This window comes from Dioscorea cayenensis, chromosome 14 (assembly GCF_009730915.1).
Source record: "Dioscorea cayenensis subsp. rotundata cultivar TDr96_F1 chromosome 14, TDr96_F1_v2_PseudoChromosome.rev07_lg8_w22 25.fasta, whole genome shotgun sequence".
NCBI classification, from domain to species: domain Eukaryota; kingdom Viridiplantae; phylum Streptophyta; class Magnoliopsida; order Dioscoreales; family Dioscoreaceae; genus Dioscorea; species Dioscorea cayenensis.
Window position 1 is genome coordinate 21,343,657 of NC_052484.1, and position 17,326 is coordinate 21,360,982.

A 17,326-nucleotide genomic window follows, 5' to 3' on the forward strand; every position below is an offset into this window, starting at 1 on the left:
TTTTTATTTTATTGGTATCACATGAGTGCAGCAGGCGACATACATAAAATACATAACTGAATAAAATATGCTTTTACATAATGCTATAAATCCTGGGTAAAACTCCTTGCAGGTGACTCCAACATAATTCCCTAGGAAATTCACTATTTTCTTCTAATGAAATTCATAGCATTATGAATTGCAGACATTTCATTCCTTATTAGATAGCAAGATTGATAGTAGATATCAAAACAATTTATCACATGAAAAAATTCATTAAAAAAAATTATACAAAAGGTAGGTACAAGCAAGAAACTTAACATGGAAGCATAATGCAATACAACAGCAGAAAGAAAGAAAGAGTTGTATTTCAACATGAAGCAAGTATGAGCACAAACCTTTCAAAGAACATTCAAGTAGGCAACAAGTGCTTGTGCATCTCCCTCCTGAAAATCAAGCAGCAAGCTTCCAAAATTTTGGAGCATCAGCTTGAATCTCGCCTCATAGATAGATAAACACTCAAGCAAGGTACCCCAGTCAACCATAAATTTTACTCTGAAGTAACTCAAAAACTTTTGAAGCACCTTCCTCATTAGAGCCTAAAAGAACTACTATAATAAAAAAGCAAGTTGACAACAAAATTCATATCTAAAGCATTATTAAGCTTTTCACTTACCAATGCACAACGCATCCTCAAGAAAGCCACAAGAGTTTGTAGGCTAGTATGATCCTCTCCAGCAAAGTTGATAACTGCCCACAAATCTTCATTGCCATACAATTAAAGCTCTCAGAAGAAGCCCTCAGAATACAATTAAAGGAATATCTGAATTAAATATAATACAAGTTAAGCAGCAACTGTAAGCATAGCAAAGTCAGGCTACTCTGGGGCCTGGGCAAACCAGCATTTGGGAAATTCAAGATAGTACAAGTAGAGTAGTCATGCTTAAAATAAGAACCCTATTCATTTTTTTTTAGCAATGCTTAAAGTTAGCTTTTGATTAACAAAAATTTAAAATTAAATAACCAAAAAATGAACCAAAATAATAATATTATAAAAATAAAAAAAGGGCGAATTATTTATTAGTCCTTGTAACTTTTCAAATTTCCACTGCAGTTCCTCTAACATTTTTATTTTATTTAAAAATCCAATTTTGCCTCGCTTACGAAATATACTTCCTGTTTATTAAGTATATTTTTTATTTAACATTGTGTGTTTATGTGTAATTACATAAATTTTCATTTAATATGTAACGTTATTGTTTAATATTTGTATTTGGTATTTAATATCTTAGTTTGTTGTTTATTATTTTGTGTTTCCGTTTAAATCGCTGAAGGCCATTTTTTACAAAAGTACTGAAAAGTAAGTTGTCAGAGGGTGTCTGAAAAGGAATGACTTTTTGAGGATATGAAATAGTCCAAGGATTTTTTGATCAAGTGAGAAAGTTAGAGAAATGATATAAACAATTTTCTCTAAAAAAAAAAATGATAAAACCATTTTTTTAAGAAAATAAATGCACTGAGACTTTAAAAAAATTCTATTCAGTCTAGTTTGGTTCGCAAACAACAAGCCCCATGCAAACCCCTGATCATTGACATACAAAAAAGATAGAAATACTAATTAATAAACTAGGTTAAGTAAAGAACTTATTTAAAACAGAAATAAAAGTAAAATGGTATAATTGGCATGCAGCCAAAAGAAAATGCACAAATGAAATAGAAGTAAAATGATGCATTGATAAATGGAAACATGAAATGGATTTGTTCTAGGGAATTACTAATGAAGATTCTGCTAAATCAGTTGAAGAATAATGTTAAGAGTTATGCTATAGTTTAGATTGGTTAATAGGCCATATTGGGCCCATAACACAAAACCCTAATATTTCTTTATATATATCATTGTACTCTTTTCCTAATTGATATACAAACAATTTTTCCTATTCTCACATGGTACCAGAGCATTGGGTTAAACCTTAGCTGCCGCTACCGCCACCGCCACCGCTGCTATTCCAAACCCTAGCCTTCAACCTGCAGCCGTCACCTTTACCGCTAGACGCTGTTTATCTCTCGCCGTTCCTGTTGTTCTATGGCCACATGGCGATGTTCCTTAGCCCACACCAGTAATGCTCTTGTCTCGTTGCTGAAAGATTTATCTCTTCATCGTCATGTCCCGGTGGTCGATGGGCACCAGGTGATGTTCCTTAGCCTTCACCAGTGATGCCTTTGTCTCGTTGCTGAAGGATTTATCTCTTCGTTATCATGTCTTTGTCTCATGATTCTTTAGTTAAGAATCTCCTCGTTCATGTTGGTCTATGGGCACCCGGTGATGTTACTCGGGTTTCAACAGTCATGCCCTTGTCTCATTGCTGAAGGATTTGTCTCATGTCGTCATGTCTTCGTCTTATGGTTCTTTAGTTAAAAATCTCCATTGTACCACGCAAGAGTCAAATGGAAGGAACTATGTTTTTTTTGGGCACAGAGTTTTGAGTAGTTCCTTATGGGGTTTAAATGTTAAAGTCCTTAGTAATCTATGTAACAAGTTGGACATATTTGATAAATATGCTCCAGATTTAGGGGAGTGTTAGAGTTATGTTATAATTTAGATTGGTTAATGGGCCATATGTTGCACATATAAATTGCATTATAAACATCATGCATTTTTCCTAGTTTTTATGGTCATTTCCCTTTCTCCTTGTACAATCTACTTTTTCTAGTTGTTTTCATTGTAGGAAGCTGGAATTGGCTGAGAAACCTGAAGACTGGGAAGAAACACAGCCTATCTGTGGTCTGTGAGAAGTACCTGTGGTCCATAAAGTGATTGGGGCCCAGCTTTTATCTTTTGGCTATAAAAAGGACCATAAAGGGGCTTTAGGAAAAAAGAGGAAGGTCAGGAAAGGGGCTGGCGGCTGGAAAGGCAGAAGGGAAGCTTTGAAGACCTGGAGAAAGTTGAAGGAGGGGAGAGCTGAAAATTGAAGATCAAACCCACATGGACATCATAGGGAGTCCTCTCGACTCATTTGTTTGCTTTCTCATGAATTACTATTCTTTCTATCTTTTTCTTTGTAACCGAGATGGTGTGTGAGTAGAACTTTTTCTTAGGTTTGGGATTAACCCAATGTGTTTTTGTGTATGATGTGTTGACACTTTTGTATGGATCTTTTTATGCTTAATGGTAGATTTCTTGAGCTGATTTCGATTTGAGTACACAGACTTTGTGATTGTGAAAACATTGCTTGCTATCTTAGAGATCTAGGTTGGGTCGAGAGGTTAACTCGGGTCTTGGAACCTCTTTAATCACCCCGAATATACCGAAAGGTAATTCTTGAGGGTCTTTGCCTTAATCACCGTACTTTAATCGGGGTTTTGAAGAGGTTTATCTACCACGAAAGTAGGAGGTAGCCTAATCAAGATCTAACTTGTTATCTCTTGAAAGAGAGTGACAAGTAGTTTAGGATTAATGCCCTTCAAGAGATCTACCCAATTATAACCTAGATCGACACATCGTTCATATTATACCTTGTGGTGAGTTCCCAATACCTAAGTTTATATTAGCCTGAAGTACGATCCGCGACTAGCTGTCCCTTCATTTCCCGATTGTGTTTCATTCCTTGTTTCTTGTTGTTCTTAATTCTCATCTTTTTAATTGTCTAGATAACCTCTTGTTGCAATAAGTTGGTAATTACACTTGGTCCTCGTGGGATCAATACTTATTTACTACTTGGCAATAACCGTGCGCTTGCGGTTGTGCAACAAGTTCTTGGCGCCGTTGCCGGGGACTATAGTGTGATATTAATTGAATTGCAACCTAGTTAGACTAGGCATTTTATTCTCTGTTTTTCCCATTCAGTCCAACTCTTTTAACTTGTTTTCTTTGCAGGTCAATTCTCATTCTATGCAAAGAAATAGAAGTCTTGGAAGTCTGTTAGAACCAGATCAAGAATTTGAGAGGGATTTCCGACTTCAATATCAAAGGAAAGCTAAGCTTTAAAAGAGTCCCTCACAAGCATCAAACATGGAGGATAATAGTAAAACTTTGAAGGAATTTGCAGCCCCGAGTGCTCAAGTATTGCATTCCAGCATTGCAATGCCACCGGTTGAAGCAAACAATTTTTCAGTCACAGACCCAGACTCATGTCATTAATTCAGCGAGAATCGGTTTGGAGGTTCACCGATAGAAGATCCACACCTCCATCTCTCTGCTTTTTCTCGAATCATCTGCGACACTCATTAAGCTCAATGGAGTCCCACTGTAATGCAGTTAGACTCAGACTTTTTCCATTCTCTTTACGGGACAAGGCTCGAGCTTGGTTACATTCACTACCTGAAGGCTCTATCAAAACATGGGATCAATTGCTCCAAGTTTTTTTCTTTCTAAGTATTTCCCGCCAAGCAAAAACATTTCGATTCATGGAACCAAATCACTCGGGTTTTTTTATCAAAAGGATGGTGAATCACTGTATGAAGCTTGGGATAGATTCAAGGAGCTTATGAGACTATGCCCACACCATAGCTTGGAGAAATGGATGGTTGTGCAAACCTTCTACAGTGGATTAAACTATAACTCTCGCATTTCGATTGATGCTCTGCATCGGGAGGAGCTTTGATGAACAAAAAGTGGATGATGCCTATAATTTAATTGAAGACATGGTTCTCAACCATTGCCAATGGGCAAGTGAAAGAAGCACCGCTCCAAAACCTGCAGGAAGACATGAGGTGGAGACCTTAAACTTAGTTGCAGCCAAGGTGGATGCTTTAACTCAAAAATTTGACAAACTGAATGCTCCAAGTGCCGCCAATGCTACATGTGAAATCTGTGGTTCCACAGGACATCTAGTCAGAATCGTCAACCGATCGCATCCCCTCTTCAGAACCATCAGTGGAGCAAATGAACTATCTCAATTGCGATCAAAGACCAGTCAATGATCCATTCTCCAACACCTACAACCCTGGTTGGCGAAATCATCCTAATCTTTCCTACAAGAGCAATCAACCTCACTTTGATCAAAACCATAGCTCTAATATTACTAAACAGCCACCAGGATTTCAACAGAGAATTTCCAATCCACAACCAGTGCAGAAATCAAATTTAGAGACTCTGATAGAGAATTTTGTTGTAACACAAGCCAAACAAAATGAAGAGTTTAAGCAACAAGGTCAAGTTATGAATGAAGCAATTCGGCAGCTTACCTCCAAGGTTGATTCCATGGCAACCCACAACAAAATGCTGGAAAATCAAATTGCTCAACAAGCAAGTTCTTCATCCAGACCCCCAGGGATGTTTCCAGGAAAACCAGAAATTAACCCAAGCGAGCACTGCAAAGCTATAACTCTAAGGAGTGGAAAGCAATTGGAAGATCCCAAGTTAAAACAAGCAGAAAATGAAAACATTGGGGTGAATCCTGCTGAGGAAAATGATACACAACAGCAAACGGCTGAGCACAACAGTGGAGATGCAGAAAAAATTGATGAAACACGGAGGTATATACCTCCAAAGCCTTACATACCACTTGTGCCATTTCCAGAAAGGTTAGCCAAGGCTAAGTTGGACAAACAATTTGGAAAGTTTCTGGAAGTTCTCAAGAAGCTATACGTCAATGTTCCTTTCACAGAAGCTTTGCAACAAATGCCATAATACGCGAAATTTTTAAAAGATATTCTGTACAAGAAAAGGAGATTAGAGGAGTATGAAACAGTGGCATTAACGGAGGAGTGCAGTGCATTAATCCAAAACAAATTGCCTCCAAAACTGAAGGACCCAGGCAGCTTCACGATTCCATGTGAAATTGGGGCAACAAGCTTTGAGAAAGCTCAATGTGATCTAGGTGCAAGTGTAAGCTTGATGCCTTTGTCAGTGTGTAAGAAATTAGACATGGGAGAGTTAAAGCCGACAACAATTTCCTTGCAACTCGGGATCGAACCGTCAAACATCCAATAGGTATTCTTGAAGATATCCCAATCAAGGTCGGTAAGTTCTTTGTACCCGCTGACTTTGTGGTGTTAGAATGGAGGAAGACATTCAAATTCCAATCATTCTTGGGAGACCCTTCTTGGCAACTGCAGGGGCACTTATTGATGTTAAAAATGACAAGCTTTCTTTAACTGTTGGTGAAGAAAAAGTAGAATTTGATTTGGCTAACTCTGTTAAACACTCTTTTGTTGAAAGTTCATGTTGTAGGGTTGATCTACTTGAACAAGCTATCAAAGAGGAGTTGCCAAAACACATTTCCAAAGACCCTGTCCAGTTGTGTTTGGTACAAGATGAGCAGGAAGATAATGAAGATGGTGAGAATGAGAAATGTGCACAGCTGCTGCAGTCTAAGAAATTTCTGCAACACCAGCAGCTCATAACTGAAATTTTGGAACCAGTTTCCACAGTACACAACCCAGAAGACTGCAAAGCTCCAAAGGTAGAACTAAAACCTCTCCCATCCACTCTCAGGTATGAATTTCTTGGACCTAATTCCACATATCCTGTGATTATTAATGCTGACCTAAGCAGGGCAGAATCTAAAAAACTTCTCAATGAGCTTAAACTGCACCAAAAAGCCATAGGATACACAATAGATGACTTGAAAGGAATACAACCATTAATTTGCATGCACAAAATTCTACTTGAACTTGATTTTAAACCTTCTATTGAGCACCAAAGAAGACTAAACCCCAATATGAAGGAAGTTGTTAGGAAAGAGGTGCTTAAATTGCTTGATGCCGGTGTGATTTACCCAATTTCCGATAGTGAGTGGGTCAGCCCTGTGCAAGTAGTTCCCAAAAAAGGAGGCATGACTGTTTTGAAAAATGAAAATGATGAATTAATCCTAACTAGAACGGTCACGGGTTGGAGGATGTGCATAGATTATAGGAAATTGAACAAAGCAACAAGGAAAGATCACTACCCACTCCCTTTTATAGATCAAATGCTAGAAAGGTTGGCTAAACACTCTCATTTTTGTTACTTAGATGGATTTTCTGGTTTTTACCAAATTCCTATCCATCCTAGTGACCAACACAAGACCACATTCACTTGCCCTTACGACACTTTTGCCTATAAGAGGATGCCATTTGGTCTTTGTAATGCTCCCGCCACCTTTCAACGTTGCATGACAGCAATTTTTTCAGATTTTATTGAAAACATCATGGAGATTTTTATGGATGACTTTTCGGTGTATGGCACAACCTTTGATGAATGCTTAGCTAACTTGTCTAAAGTGCTATACAGGTGTCAAGAAATGAACCTCATCCTTAACTGGGAGAAGTGCCATTTCATGGTACAGGACGGTATCGTGCTGGGACATGTGGTGTCCGAACGTGGCATTGAAGTAGACAAAGCGAAGGTGGAAGTCATAGAGAGAATGCAACCACCAACCACAGTTAAAGCAGTCCGTAGTTTCCTAGGACATGCAGGATTCTATCGGCGCTTTATAAAGGATTTCTCCAAAATTGCATAGAGAGAATGCAACCACCAACCACAGTTAATTTATGGCAAGGCTTGTCATTTGCCGGTTGAATTGGAACACAAGGCATTTTGGGCAGTTAAAGCTCTCAATTTTGATATGAAGACAGCTGGAGATAAGAGGAAGCTTCAATTACAAGAACTGGAAGAATTGAGATTGGATGCCTATGAAAATTCGAAGATGTACAAGGAAAGAACCAAACTATGGCATGACAAGCAGATTTTTCGCAGAGAATTTCAGGAAGGAGATTTGGTACTGCTTTTTAATTCATGACTCAAGCTTTTTCCAGGGAAATTAAGGTCGAGATGGTCAGGACCTTTTGCAATGACCAAGGTCTTCTCGTATGGCGCTGTTGAGGTTCACAGTGCAACAACAGGCACTTTCAAGGTTAATGGGCAAAGACTGAAGCATTATATTGTTGGAGAACCTATTGAGGAAGGGAGAACTTATGTTCTCTCTAACTCCTCCCATCATTGAATAAATGAATAAAAAGGGGTCGTGCTCGTGACCTTAAACGAGCTCCTGTTTTTCCTTTTGATTTTTAGTCCTTGTTTTAATTTTTCTGGTTATGTTACAAATTTTCAATTATATTAGCTGATTTAAGTTCAACTGTTTTCTGCAGGTTCAGGGTTGTCCCAGAGCTCCTTTCAGCTTCTCTGATGTTCATTTATACAGACTAGATCACCAGCATCCAATGCAGCTCGTCAGGTTCACCTGGTATGAAACACAACCGGAGTGCGTCAGGGAACACAAGTGTGGATCGTACGCGGACTGGGAGAATCCAGAAGCAATTTTTCCCTCCAAATTTTCCAGTCTTCTGCTCCCAATCCCAATGTCCACTCCCACTTTCCACCCACCCCCATCACTTTTTCGCTCGCCCCAAGACTGACCTAAACACTACCTATGCCTTTCCCTATGATCTTCTTGTCCTTGCGTTTACTCCACATTGCCTTCTTCCTACTACCAAGACACTCTCATAACTCTCCCATCCCATCAACTATCCATCATCCCATCTCCTCATCCCATCTCCAGCATTCACATATTTTAACACGTACCCTCCCCACTTTTTCTCTCAAAGATCAAACCATCAACCTAAAAACTCCATTACTAACTCCATTACCAACCTCCCCATTCTCACCCTGCCTTTTTCACAATCTCACCCTCGAGTTCCAGGCTGACACTTTCATCATGCGGACCCGGAGAACCCGAGGGCCACTGCTCGCTGAACCCGACTCGAGGGACCCAGCCCCATGAACCTCCTCCCGTGAGCTACCCCAACATTGAACAGCTGCTTAACGCTTCCACTCACCACATCTTATTCAAGGATGCTTTCCAAAGGAATAGGTACCGAGTTCTTTCTAAACGGAAAATCATCCCAACCAGGTATGTTGATGACAATCTTCTCCGCACCTTGGGTATCCTTGATGATGTATATTGGATAGTAGACAACCTAGGGTGGACAGCATTTGTCAACATGAGATTCCCCACTTATGAACGCCTCACCCTAGAGTTCTTAAGCTCAGTTGATGTCCATGTCCTGTACGGTCCAGGTAGTGAGGAAGGTAAAATCACATTTAGACTCCTCAACCAGGATTTTAAGCTTAATCTAGCTCAATTTAACCACATTTTCAGTCTTCCAACCGGTGGTGACCGCAGGACACCTAAAGACTTTGATGCCACTGATTTTTGGCACACCCTCACTAATGAACCCAAATTTGAACATTCAACTGCTAGGGCTACCAGTCTTAGGAATCCATGTTTCCGCTACATCCACCGTATTATGGCCCTTTCTTTGTTTGGTTGTGGTGAGTGTGAGGCCATTGTTAGGCAGTCCGAGCTCATGTTTCTCTGGGCAATGCTCCACAACACCCCTTTAGACACTGGTTCCCACTTGGCTCGTCAATTTGCTAAAGTAGGCAAGGCTTCCTCAGGAGACATTGTCCTTGGTGGTCTTATTACTCCTATTGCCTTTGCTTTTCGTTGTGACCTGTCTCCGTTTCAGAGTATCCCAGGCAATATTCGGTTGGACATGGAAGCTTGCATTGCTATGAAGATGATCGTCAAAGAAGCTGATGTCCACTACCTCATTCTCAAAGGGACACCACGTTATCCTCTTCCCGACCCTGAGCAGACCACTGTCCACAGCCGTGACAACTGGGGATTTCCTGGCCTGAACCCTCCTGCACCACAACATGCTAGAAATCCCCTTGTAGAACAAGCTCCACAACCCCCGCGGCAAGTTCCACAGACTGCAAACTATCTCCCACGCATCATGACTGCCCTTGACTCCATTGTTGCTGAACAACAAGCACAGCGGTCAATCTTAAACCGGCCTCAGCAGCAAACTAATTCAATCTACGAATGGCTAGTCGAGCAAGGCCACTTCCCTCCTCCACAGTAGCCCGGTCAGTTCCACACTCCCCACTTGCTTACTTTTCTTTATTAACTCGTTAACATTGAGGACAATGCTTAAAGTAGGCTTGGGGGAGTTAGTAGTTAGTTTAGTAGCTACATCCTTTCATGCATCCCTTCATGCACTTACATTTGCATATTTATCTTGAAAAGACTTGTCATCGAAATCCTATGATGAATTGTGTAGCATGACACAAAAAGGCCATGGAATAGATTTTTCTTATCTAATAGTGATTGGATTTGCGCACTTGCATTTGCATGAGTCTAACTTTGCTAATCTCATTGCTTACGATCTTGCATTTTAATTTAGTATATACATTTGCAATGGATTTCTTTCTTGAGATTTTTATGATCCCATAGCATTCTCTTTTGCCCTAAGTTAAGTTCTCAAATAAGAGGGAAATGATATAGGTGATGTTTTGAATTTTTGAATTGAAAAGCGATGAAAAAGAGGTCTATAGCGACACTCTCTGTTTTTCATGGGCTATTTGCTATCGAGACATGAGTGCGTTTATGTAGGATTGTAACAAGTAGAAGGGTGGCTCTTGTGCCTAACCCGCATATGCACCCTTCGAAAGATCACATCCTATGTTAGTCGGACAAAGAATTGAGAAATCAATGAATGGTTAAAGAAATCCTATTGATCCCTCTAATAAGCAACTTGGCATGGATTGTGTAAGGGAGTTCTATGAAGTCTCTAAGACTCATTGCATCTATATATCCTATCTTAAATTTCGGGGACCATTTGCATGTGAGGTGAATCAAGTTCTTTTTGTGATGCTCGTGTACGATCTATCCTATGGGAGAAAGTTGAATTACTCCATGACCTTTTATGAACTCTATTCATAAGTTATGCTTGTGTCCCTGTGCTAGATAATGTCATCATTTGAATTACGTTAATTTCCCTTTGTCATGTTGTCTAAATTGTAACATTGCTTGAGGGCAAGCAAAATTCAGGCTTGGGGGAGTTTGTTGCACATATAAATTGCATTATAAACATCATGCATTTTTCCTAGTTTTTATGGTCATTTCCCTTTCTCCTTGTACAATCTACTTTTTCTAGTTGTTTTCATTGTAGGAAGCTGGAATTGGCTGAGAAACCCGAGGTCGGGAAGAAACACGACCTATCTCGTGGTCTCGCGAAGTACCCAGTGGTCCATAAAGTGACTGGGGCCCGAGCTTTTTATCTTTTGGCTATAAAAAGGACCAAAAAGGAGCTTTTAGGAAAAAAAGGAGGAAGGTCGGGAAAAAGGGGTCAGGTCGGAAAGGCGGAAGGGAAGCTTTGAAGACCTGGAGAAAGTTGAAGAAGGAGGGGAGAGCTGAAAATTGAAGATCAAACCCTGTGGACATCATAGGGAGTCCTCTCAGCTTGCTGTGTTGCTTTCTCAAGAATAGGAGTAAACAATGTGATCATGGAAAACATAAAATGGAAATTTCTCAAGAATAACTTTATAATGCATATTTTTAATGTAAACAAGTATGCACAAAATGTTGAAAATATTGTTCTAACTATTGCAATAGAAAATGAAACACCATAAAGTAACACGGACAAAGTAAACAAAGAAGTATATAGCGCAAGCTTATATTCTTTTCTAACAAAGCGACCTGAAATTTACAACTAAATATAGTAAAGAAGATCTGTTAGTCTTGGAAATAACATTAAAAATAGTGTATATATACAACTCATGTTAAACCAATGCATAATGTTTATCTTTAATATCATTTATTCCAAATCAAGTTCAACAAATGATGGCGAAAATTTTACCAAGAATATTTCACATTCTCATTTGCTTATGCCTAGAAACAACTACTCAATGTTAAGCAAATGAAATAGGAAAGGCAAGTTTAATTCTGCAAGAAAGATAAGAAACCTATATCCATCTTGATATTCCAAAGAAACAAAATTCAGCTTCAAATACAAATGTTAATAGGACTTCTTAAGCAAATATTCATGAAGAGAGAAAATAGTTACCTTATGTGCGTGCACATGCTCATCAAACATAATATTCTTGAAGAAATTCAATATTTGTTGTCATTCATTAAAACATGTAGCAGATCTTTAAAATAAAAACAATTTACGTGTGCATGATGTTTGGAACAAAATTAAAGCATATACCTTTTATTTCCATTACAAGCAATTCACATTAAATCTAGAACAATTGGATCACTTGAATGCAACTAATTTTCAACTATCTTCGATGCCAATAATTTCAAATTAAGGTTAACACATATTAGAGGGACCAAATGACACCCACAAGTTGTTCTAACCTTGACTCATTTGCACATATAGCTACTCAATGGTCAACAAAGGAATCTGTCATACTCACTGGCACATCATGTAAAACTTTTAAAATCAAATCAACCAAATAAGCATGATCCATATGAGGAGTGATTCTTCAAAAATTATTATGTCTTATTATATAACAAAATACACTTTATATCCTTGAAAGATATGTCATGCGAGCACCAAATAGTGACAATATAGTTTTATATGCAAGAGTAACATAGCTATTGTTCACCAAGATATAAGAAAATATAGGAAAATCAACTTTATATCTGTAAAAGATATGATCATGTGAGCACCGAATAGTTACAGCATAGCATTATAAGTAACAGTAGCATATTTATGTCCATCTACATATTTGGAAGAAAAAAAAATATTCAACTTCCAATAAATATCTTATGCAAGATTTACAAGCAAGCATAAAGCAATAAAAACAGTAACCGGCTTCCCAGTAAATAATATTTGTAAATGAAACTGAGCCAAGAGAAAAAATAATAGATAGATATTGAGCAAAGCATTGACCCTAAACATAACAAAAGGTACGTAGTTAAGCAACTACCACATCCATTATTAACTGTTGCAGCTTGAAGACCAAGCCTGTCATATAGGTTCGATAACAATGGCAATGAAAACTTGAATAACATGTTATTGATTAAAAAAAGACACAAAATAATACAAAATTAGCACAATAGCTATGAAAACTAAAAAACATGTCATTAATGAAAATAGGTATGAAATAATACATAATAATAACAACGGCTAAACTATGTGAAAACCCATTACCCAATCACAAAATGTAAGCAGCTACTTGTTGGTAGGGAAAACGGTATATACGTGGATCATAATAAGCAAATTTTTGAGTGAAATTGAAGCACATAACACAAAAGTGAAGTGAATGTTTCAGAGCTAAACTACCTCGACAACCACTTGCAATTTTAACAGGACATGCAAAACAACCACCATAATTCTCAAAAGGAAAATCTATGATATTACCTTACCTTCTATTTACATATCAAGAGCACTGTATCTTTTAAAAAATGTTATAGTCAAATGAAACATAATACAAATTTTTAATTAATACATCAATCTGAGCAATTAAACCAATCCAACATCCATTTTTACCAATTATTTAACAGCTAATTGATGGTTTCAATAAGGTTTTAAGAAAGCAAAGTAATATCACAAATTTGTTTTGATCGGATTACACATACATTGAAATCAATCCAAGGAGACCATAAATCATATCTTATCTAAAAAGTAGAGCATCTAGAGCAAAAATATTAAAATTCAATACGTTAATTTGGGTGATAATTATTACCAAGGCAGTTGTGCAGACATGTTCTAAATCTTGAAGAAAGATCTAAATTTAAAACAACACTAAAGAATATGGTGTAAACAGAAGGGATCACATAACGAACAATCTTGGCATCAGACAGTTAAGGCCATAGAAGGAAAGTACAACTATTTAACTAGATAAACAACTAAGAAGTTCAAGCATTTGAGAGTATTTTTAAACCAAATATATATACTTGTAGGAACAAGAACTTCACCTATTGAGGTCTTAGCTTTTGCCACAAGTTTTAAGCATGTTTTCGTACCTAGATTTCCCGACATTACTTGGAGTCTAAGAAAGGTTTAACCGAGTTTGATGACTACAAAAGATGAAAGCAATTCATTTAAGAGTTACCAAACTTGATAAACAAAGTTGATCGAAAGATATCATCAACCTGTTATCAATAATAAATTATAACTAATAAGTCAATATAATCATCTATATTAGTAGCCAAGGTTTAGATAATAGACTGTAGCCAATTTCTTATAAATAACTACTCAATAGATTTCTTCCACAAAATAATACATGAAAGAAAAAGAATAATGCTATAAGACAGCAAAAACATGAAATTGCTAATTAACAAAGAAATTAAGATATCCTAGTAATGCTGAATAAACTTTATATACAAAAAGATAATAATACTCTCTCAAATGATCTAGAAGAAATACGGGTAAATAATCATGCTCTTCAAATTACGTGCCACATCTACAAGTTATGAAATAACCAAAGACTATGCTTATACCAGTGCGAATAAAGTGTGATTAACCACACATATACATTAGAAAAAATGCACTAAAAACAGCAAAACAACATGTGAATTCAGGCTGAGCAAGTTTAAACCAAAATTTAACACTAATAAAGTTTATGAAATATATAGTAAAAACATGTGGCCAAATAATGCCATAAGTAACTAGTCTATTTATGGTTATAAATAAAACCAACGAACATTTTTCTCTAAAATCAGATTAGTAAAAGTAAACTATATTAAAACAAATTGAGCTCATATTAAGTAAACTTCTTCACTTTAGGTAGGTTTGATGCAGTGTCATGTGAAACTCAAAAAGCCTTAGATCAAGAATGAGGCTATGCTCAACTGCTGCTATATTTGTGTGGGCCACCCTGGTTGTTACTCGAGATTTGCATCAAAATACACTTCAACTGAAAACACAAACATGACCATAGAAAAGATTTCTAAATCCTACACACTTAGTGGACATTCATAACATGAAGGAGGACTATTGATCTACTCCTTGAACCTAGATATCATTTTATATATTTAAGCATGGCTCCCACAAATAAGGCTAACAAATTTCTCGTGTTGCTAATAACCATTAGAATAAAGGATGGTGAATATCAAACTCAAATGTGCATAACTTCACATGCAAGATCAAGAAAATCATTATGTTGGAACAAGAAGAAAGGCATGAATCATATACTAAAAAACAGGGTTCATATAACTCATAAACCATGGTACAACAACACAAATAATAGCAAAAAAATACAAAAAAAAAAAGAGGTCTAAGCTGCTGATATAGCCACCAAGCGAACCATGAAAGCAAGAAAAGAAAGCAAAGTGTAGAAGAACAAGTACATATTAAGGCACTATTTTGCCAAAATATCATTATCGGCTGTGATTCTAATTTTGCTAGTAATATGTATGATATAAAATAATTGACGAGTTCATGAGTTTGAATGCTTGCGAAACTAATATTAAGCAAAAAAAAAAAAAAAAAAAAAAAAAAAAAAAAATGTCCCTTTAAAATTGGTCTACATGGATTAATAAAACATGCAGTACGTTAAGATGCTCATTGTTATACAAAATACAGAATCACAAGTATGGTAGATCAGAAATTAAGCATGACTTCATACCAGACAAAACTGTGCCATACATGAATAACAATTATGAAATATTAACATAAAAGGCCGAATATGTGATATTGTCAATATAATCCATGACGCCATGAGAATAATTGTAAATAACAAGGATATATACACCACTTATCACCAACACGTGTGGATGAGGATTAAATTGAATGTCATGCTAGAAATATAAGGAAATTGAAACAAACTATAAAAAACAAAAAAATTAACCATTTAAGGATAACCTTCATACTATACACACGCAAACAAGTCAGACACATTCAAACTGTCACACTATACATTGGTTTATGTTGAGTTTTGAATTACCCTCATCAATCAAGCTCCATCACATATCATCAAACTTCAATAAAAGACTCATGGGTCAAGCCCTTGAAGGAATGCTCATTTTATTTCCCCTATACATCTTGATTTCCTTAGGTAGCTAACAATTAGGACAACAATGTTCTTCACAATCTAGTTCCATAATTATGTGAATTGTCCTTACAAACACTGCTTACAACCCAACAACATTATAAGTATAATGACATATGCAAAAGGAGAGAGAGAAATGTGCCAAATCTACAATATAATATACAACAAACCAAATGATCAACATAGAAAAGTTTTTTTTTTTTTTAATCAGTTCAGCAGATCATACACAAATGGGGAATGATCAGCCGTGAGAATTATAATAAATTTTGAGAAACAAAAAGCACATCAATGATTCAATATTATCTAGAACAAACCTAATGAACAACATAAGGCCAGATCTGTTCACTTCCGGTAAGTGTGTACAAAATTACTTTTATGGAATAAGACATGCATCAATATTCACATTAAAAACTCCCGATAAATATGGTGCTTGTATGTTTGATATAACATAGAGAATGCGAAAGCAGCTTAACTCCTAAGTGTCATAGTTACATTTCTAATTTTACACTAACCAGGTCAAAATATTAATAAATAACACTTAACGTGAGTATACCATCAGCTATATCTGGATTGGTATTTGAGGTCGCAGGGGAAGCTATGCAATAATGGTGCAACTTGAACCAACCAATGTATTTAAAGGCCAATAATGATATGTTAGATGCATGAGACAAGACAACAAGCCACACATTATAATAAATTTTGAGAAACAAAAAGCACATCAATGATTCAATATTATCTAGAACAAACCTAATGAACAACATAGGCCAAATCTGTTCACTTCCAGTAAGTGTGTGTACAATTACTTTTATGGAATAAGACATGCATCCAATATTACATTAAAAAAACTCCATAAATATGGTGCTTGTATGTTTGATATAACATAGAGAATGCGAAGAGCTTAACTCCTAAGTGTCATAGTTACATTTCTAATTTTACACTAACCAGTCAAAATATTAATTTTTTAAATAACACTTAACGTAGTATACCATCAGCTATAACTGGATTGGTATTTGAGGTCAGCAGGGGGAAGCATGCAATAATGGTGCAACTTGAACCAACCAATGTATTTAAAGGCCAATAATGATATGTTAGATGCATGAGACAAGACAACAAGCCACACATTATAATAAATTTTGAGAAACAAAAAGCACAACAATGATTCAATATTATCTAGAACAAACCTAATGAACAACATAGGCCAAATCTGTTCACTTCCAGTAAGTGTGTGTACAATTACTTTTATGGAATAAGACATGCATCCAATATTACATTAAAAAAACTCCATAAATATGGTGCTTGTATATTTGATATAACATAGAGAATGCGAAGAGCTTAACTCCTAAGTGTCATAGTTACATTTCTAATTTTACACTAACCAGTCAAAATATTAATAAATAACACTAACGTAGTATACCATCAGACTATAAGCGGATTGGTATTTGAGGTCGTGTAGGGAAGCATGCAATAATGGTGCAACTTAGACCAACCAATGTATTTAAAAGGCCAATAATGATATGTTAGATGCATGAGACAAGACAACAAGCCACACATTATAATAAATTTTGAGAAACAAAAAGC

The 17,326-nt window shown here is 36.6% G+C and overlaps 1 protein-coding gene and 1 non-coding gene across 3 annotated transcripts in view; both read right to left on the reverse strand.

Moving 5' to 3' along the window:
• Positions 1–260: 260 nt before the first annotated feature.
• The window catches only part of LOC120275796 (nuclear pore complex protein NUP205-like), a 30,072-nt gene continuing 13,006 nt past the window's right edge, over positions 261–17,326 (reverse strand). For both annotated transcript variants that reach the window (XM_039282501.1, XM_039282502.1), the window contains exons 3-4: positions 656–741; positions 261–578 (exon numbers count right to left, since the gene is read on the reverse strand). In XM_039282501.1, the coding sequence (XP_039138435.1) occupies positions 381–578; positions 656–741 (284 nt within the window). In that variant the 3' untranslated portion in view covers positions 261–380. The remainder of the gene's footprint in view (positions 579–655; positions 742–17,326) is intronic.
• Positions 4,388–4,489, reverse strand: LOC120276636. Its single transcript, XR_005541346.1, has one exon. It is a non-coding gene; the product is annotated as a small nucleolar RNA R71 (small nucleolar RNA).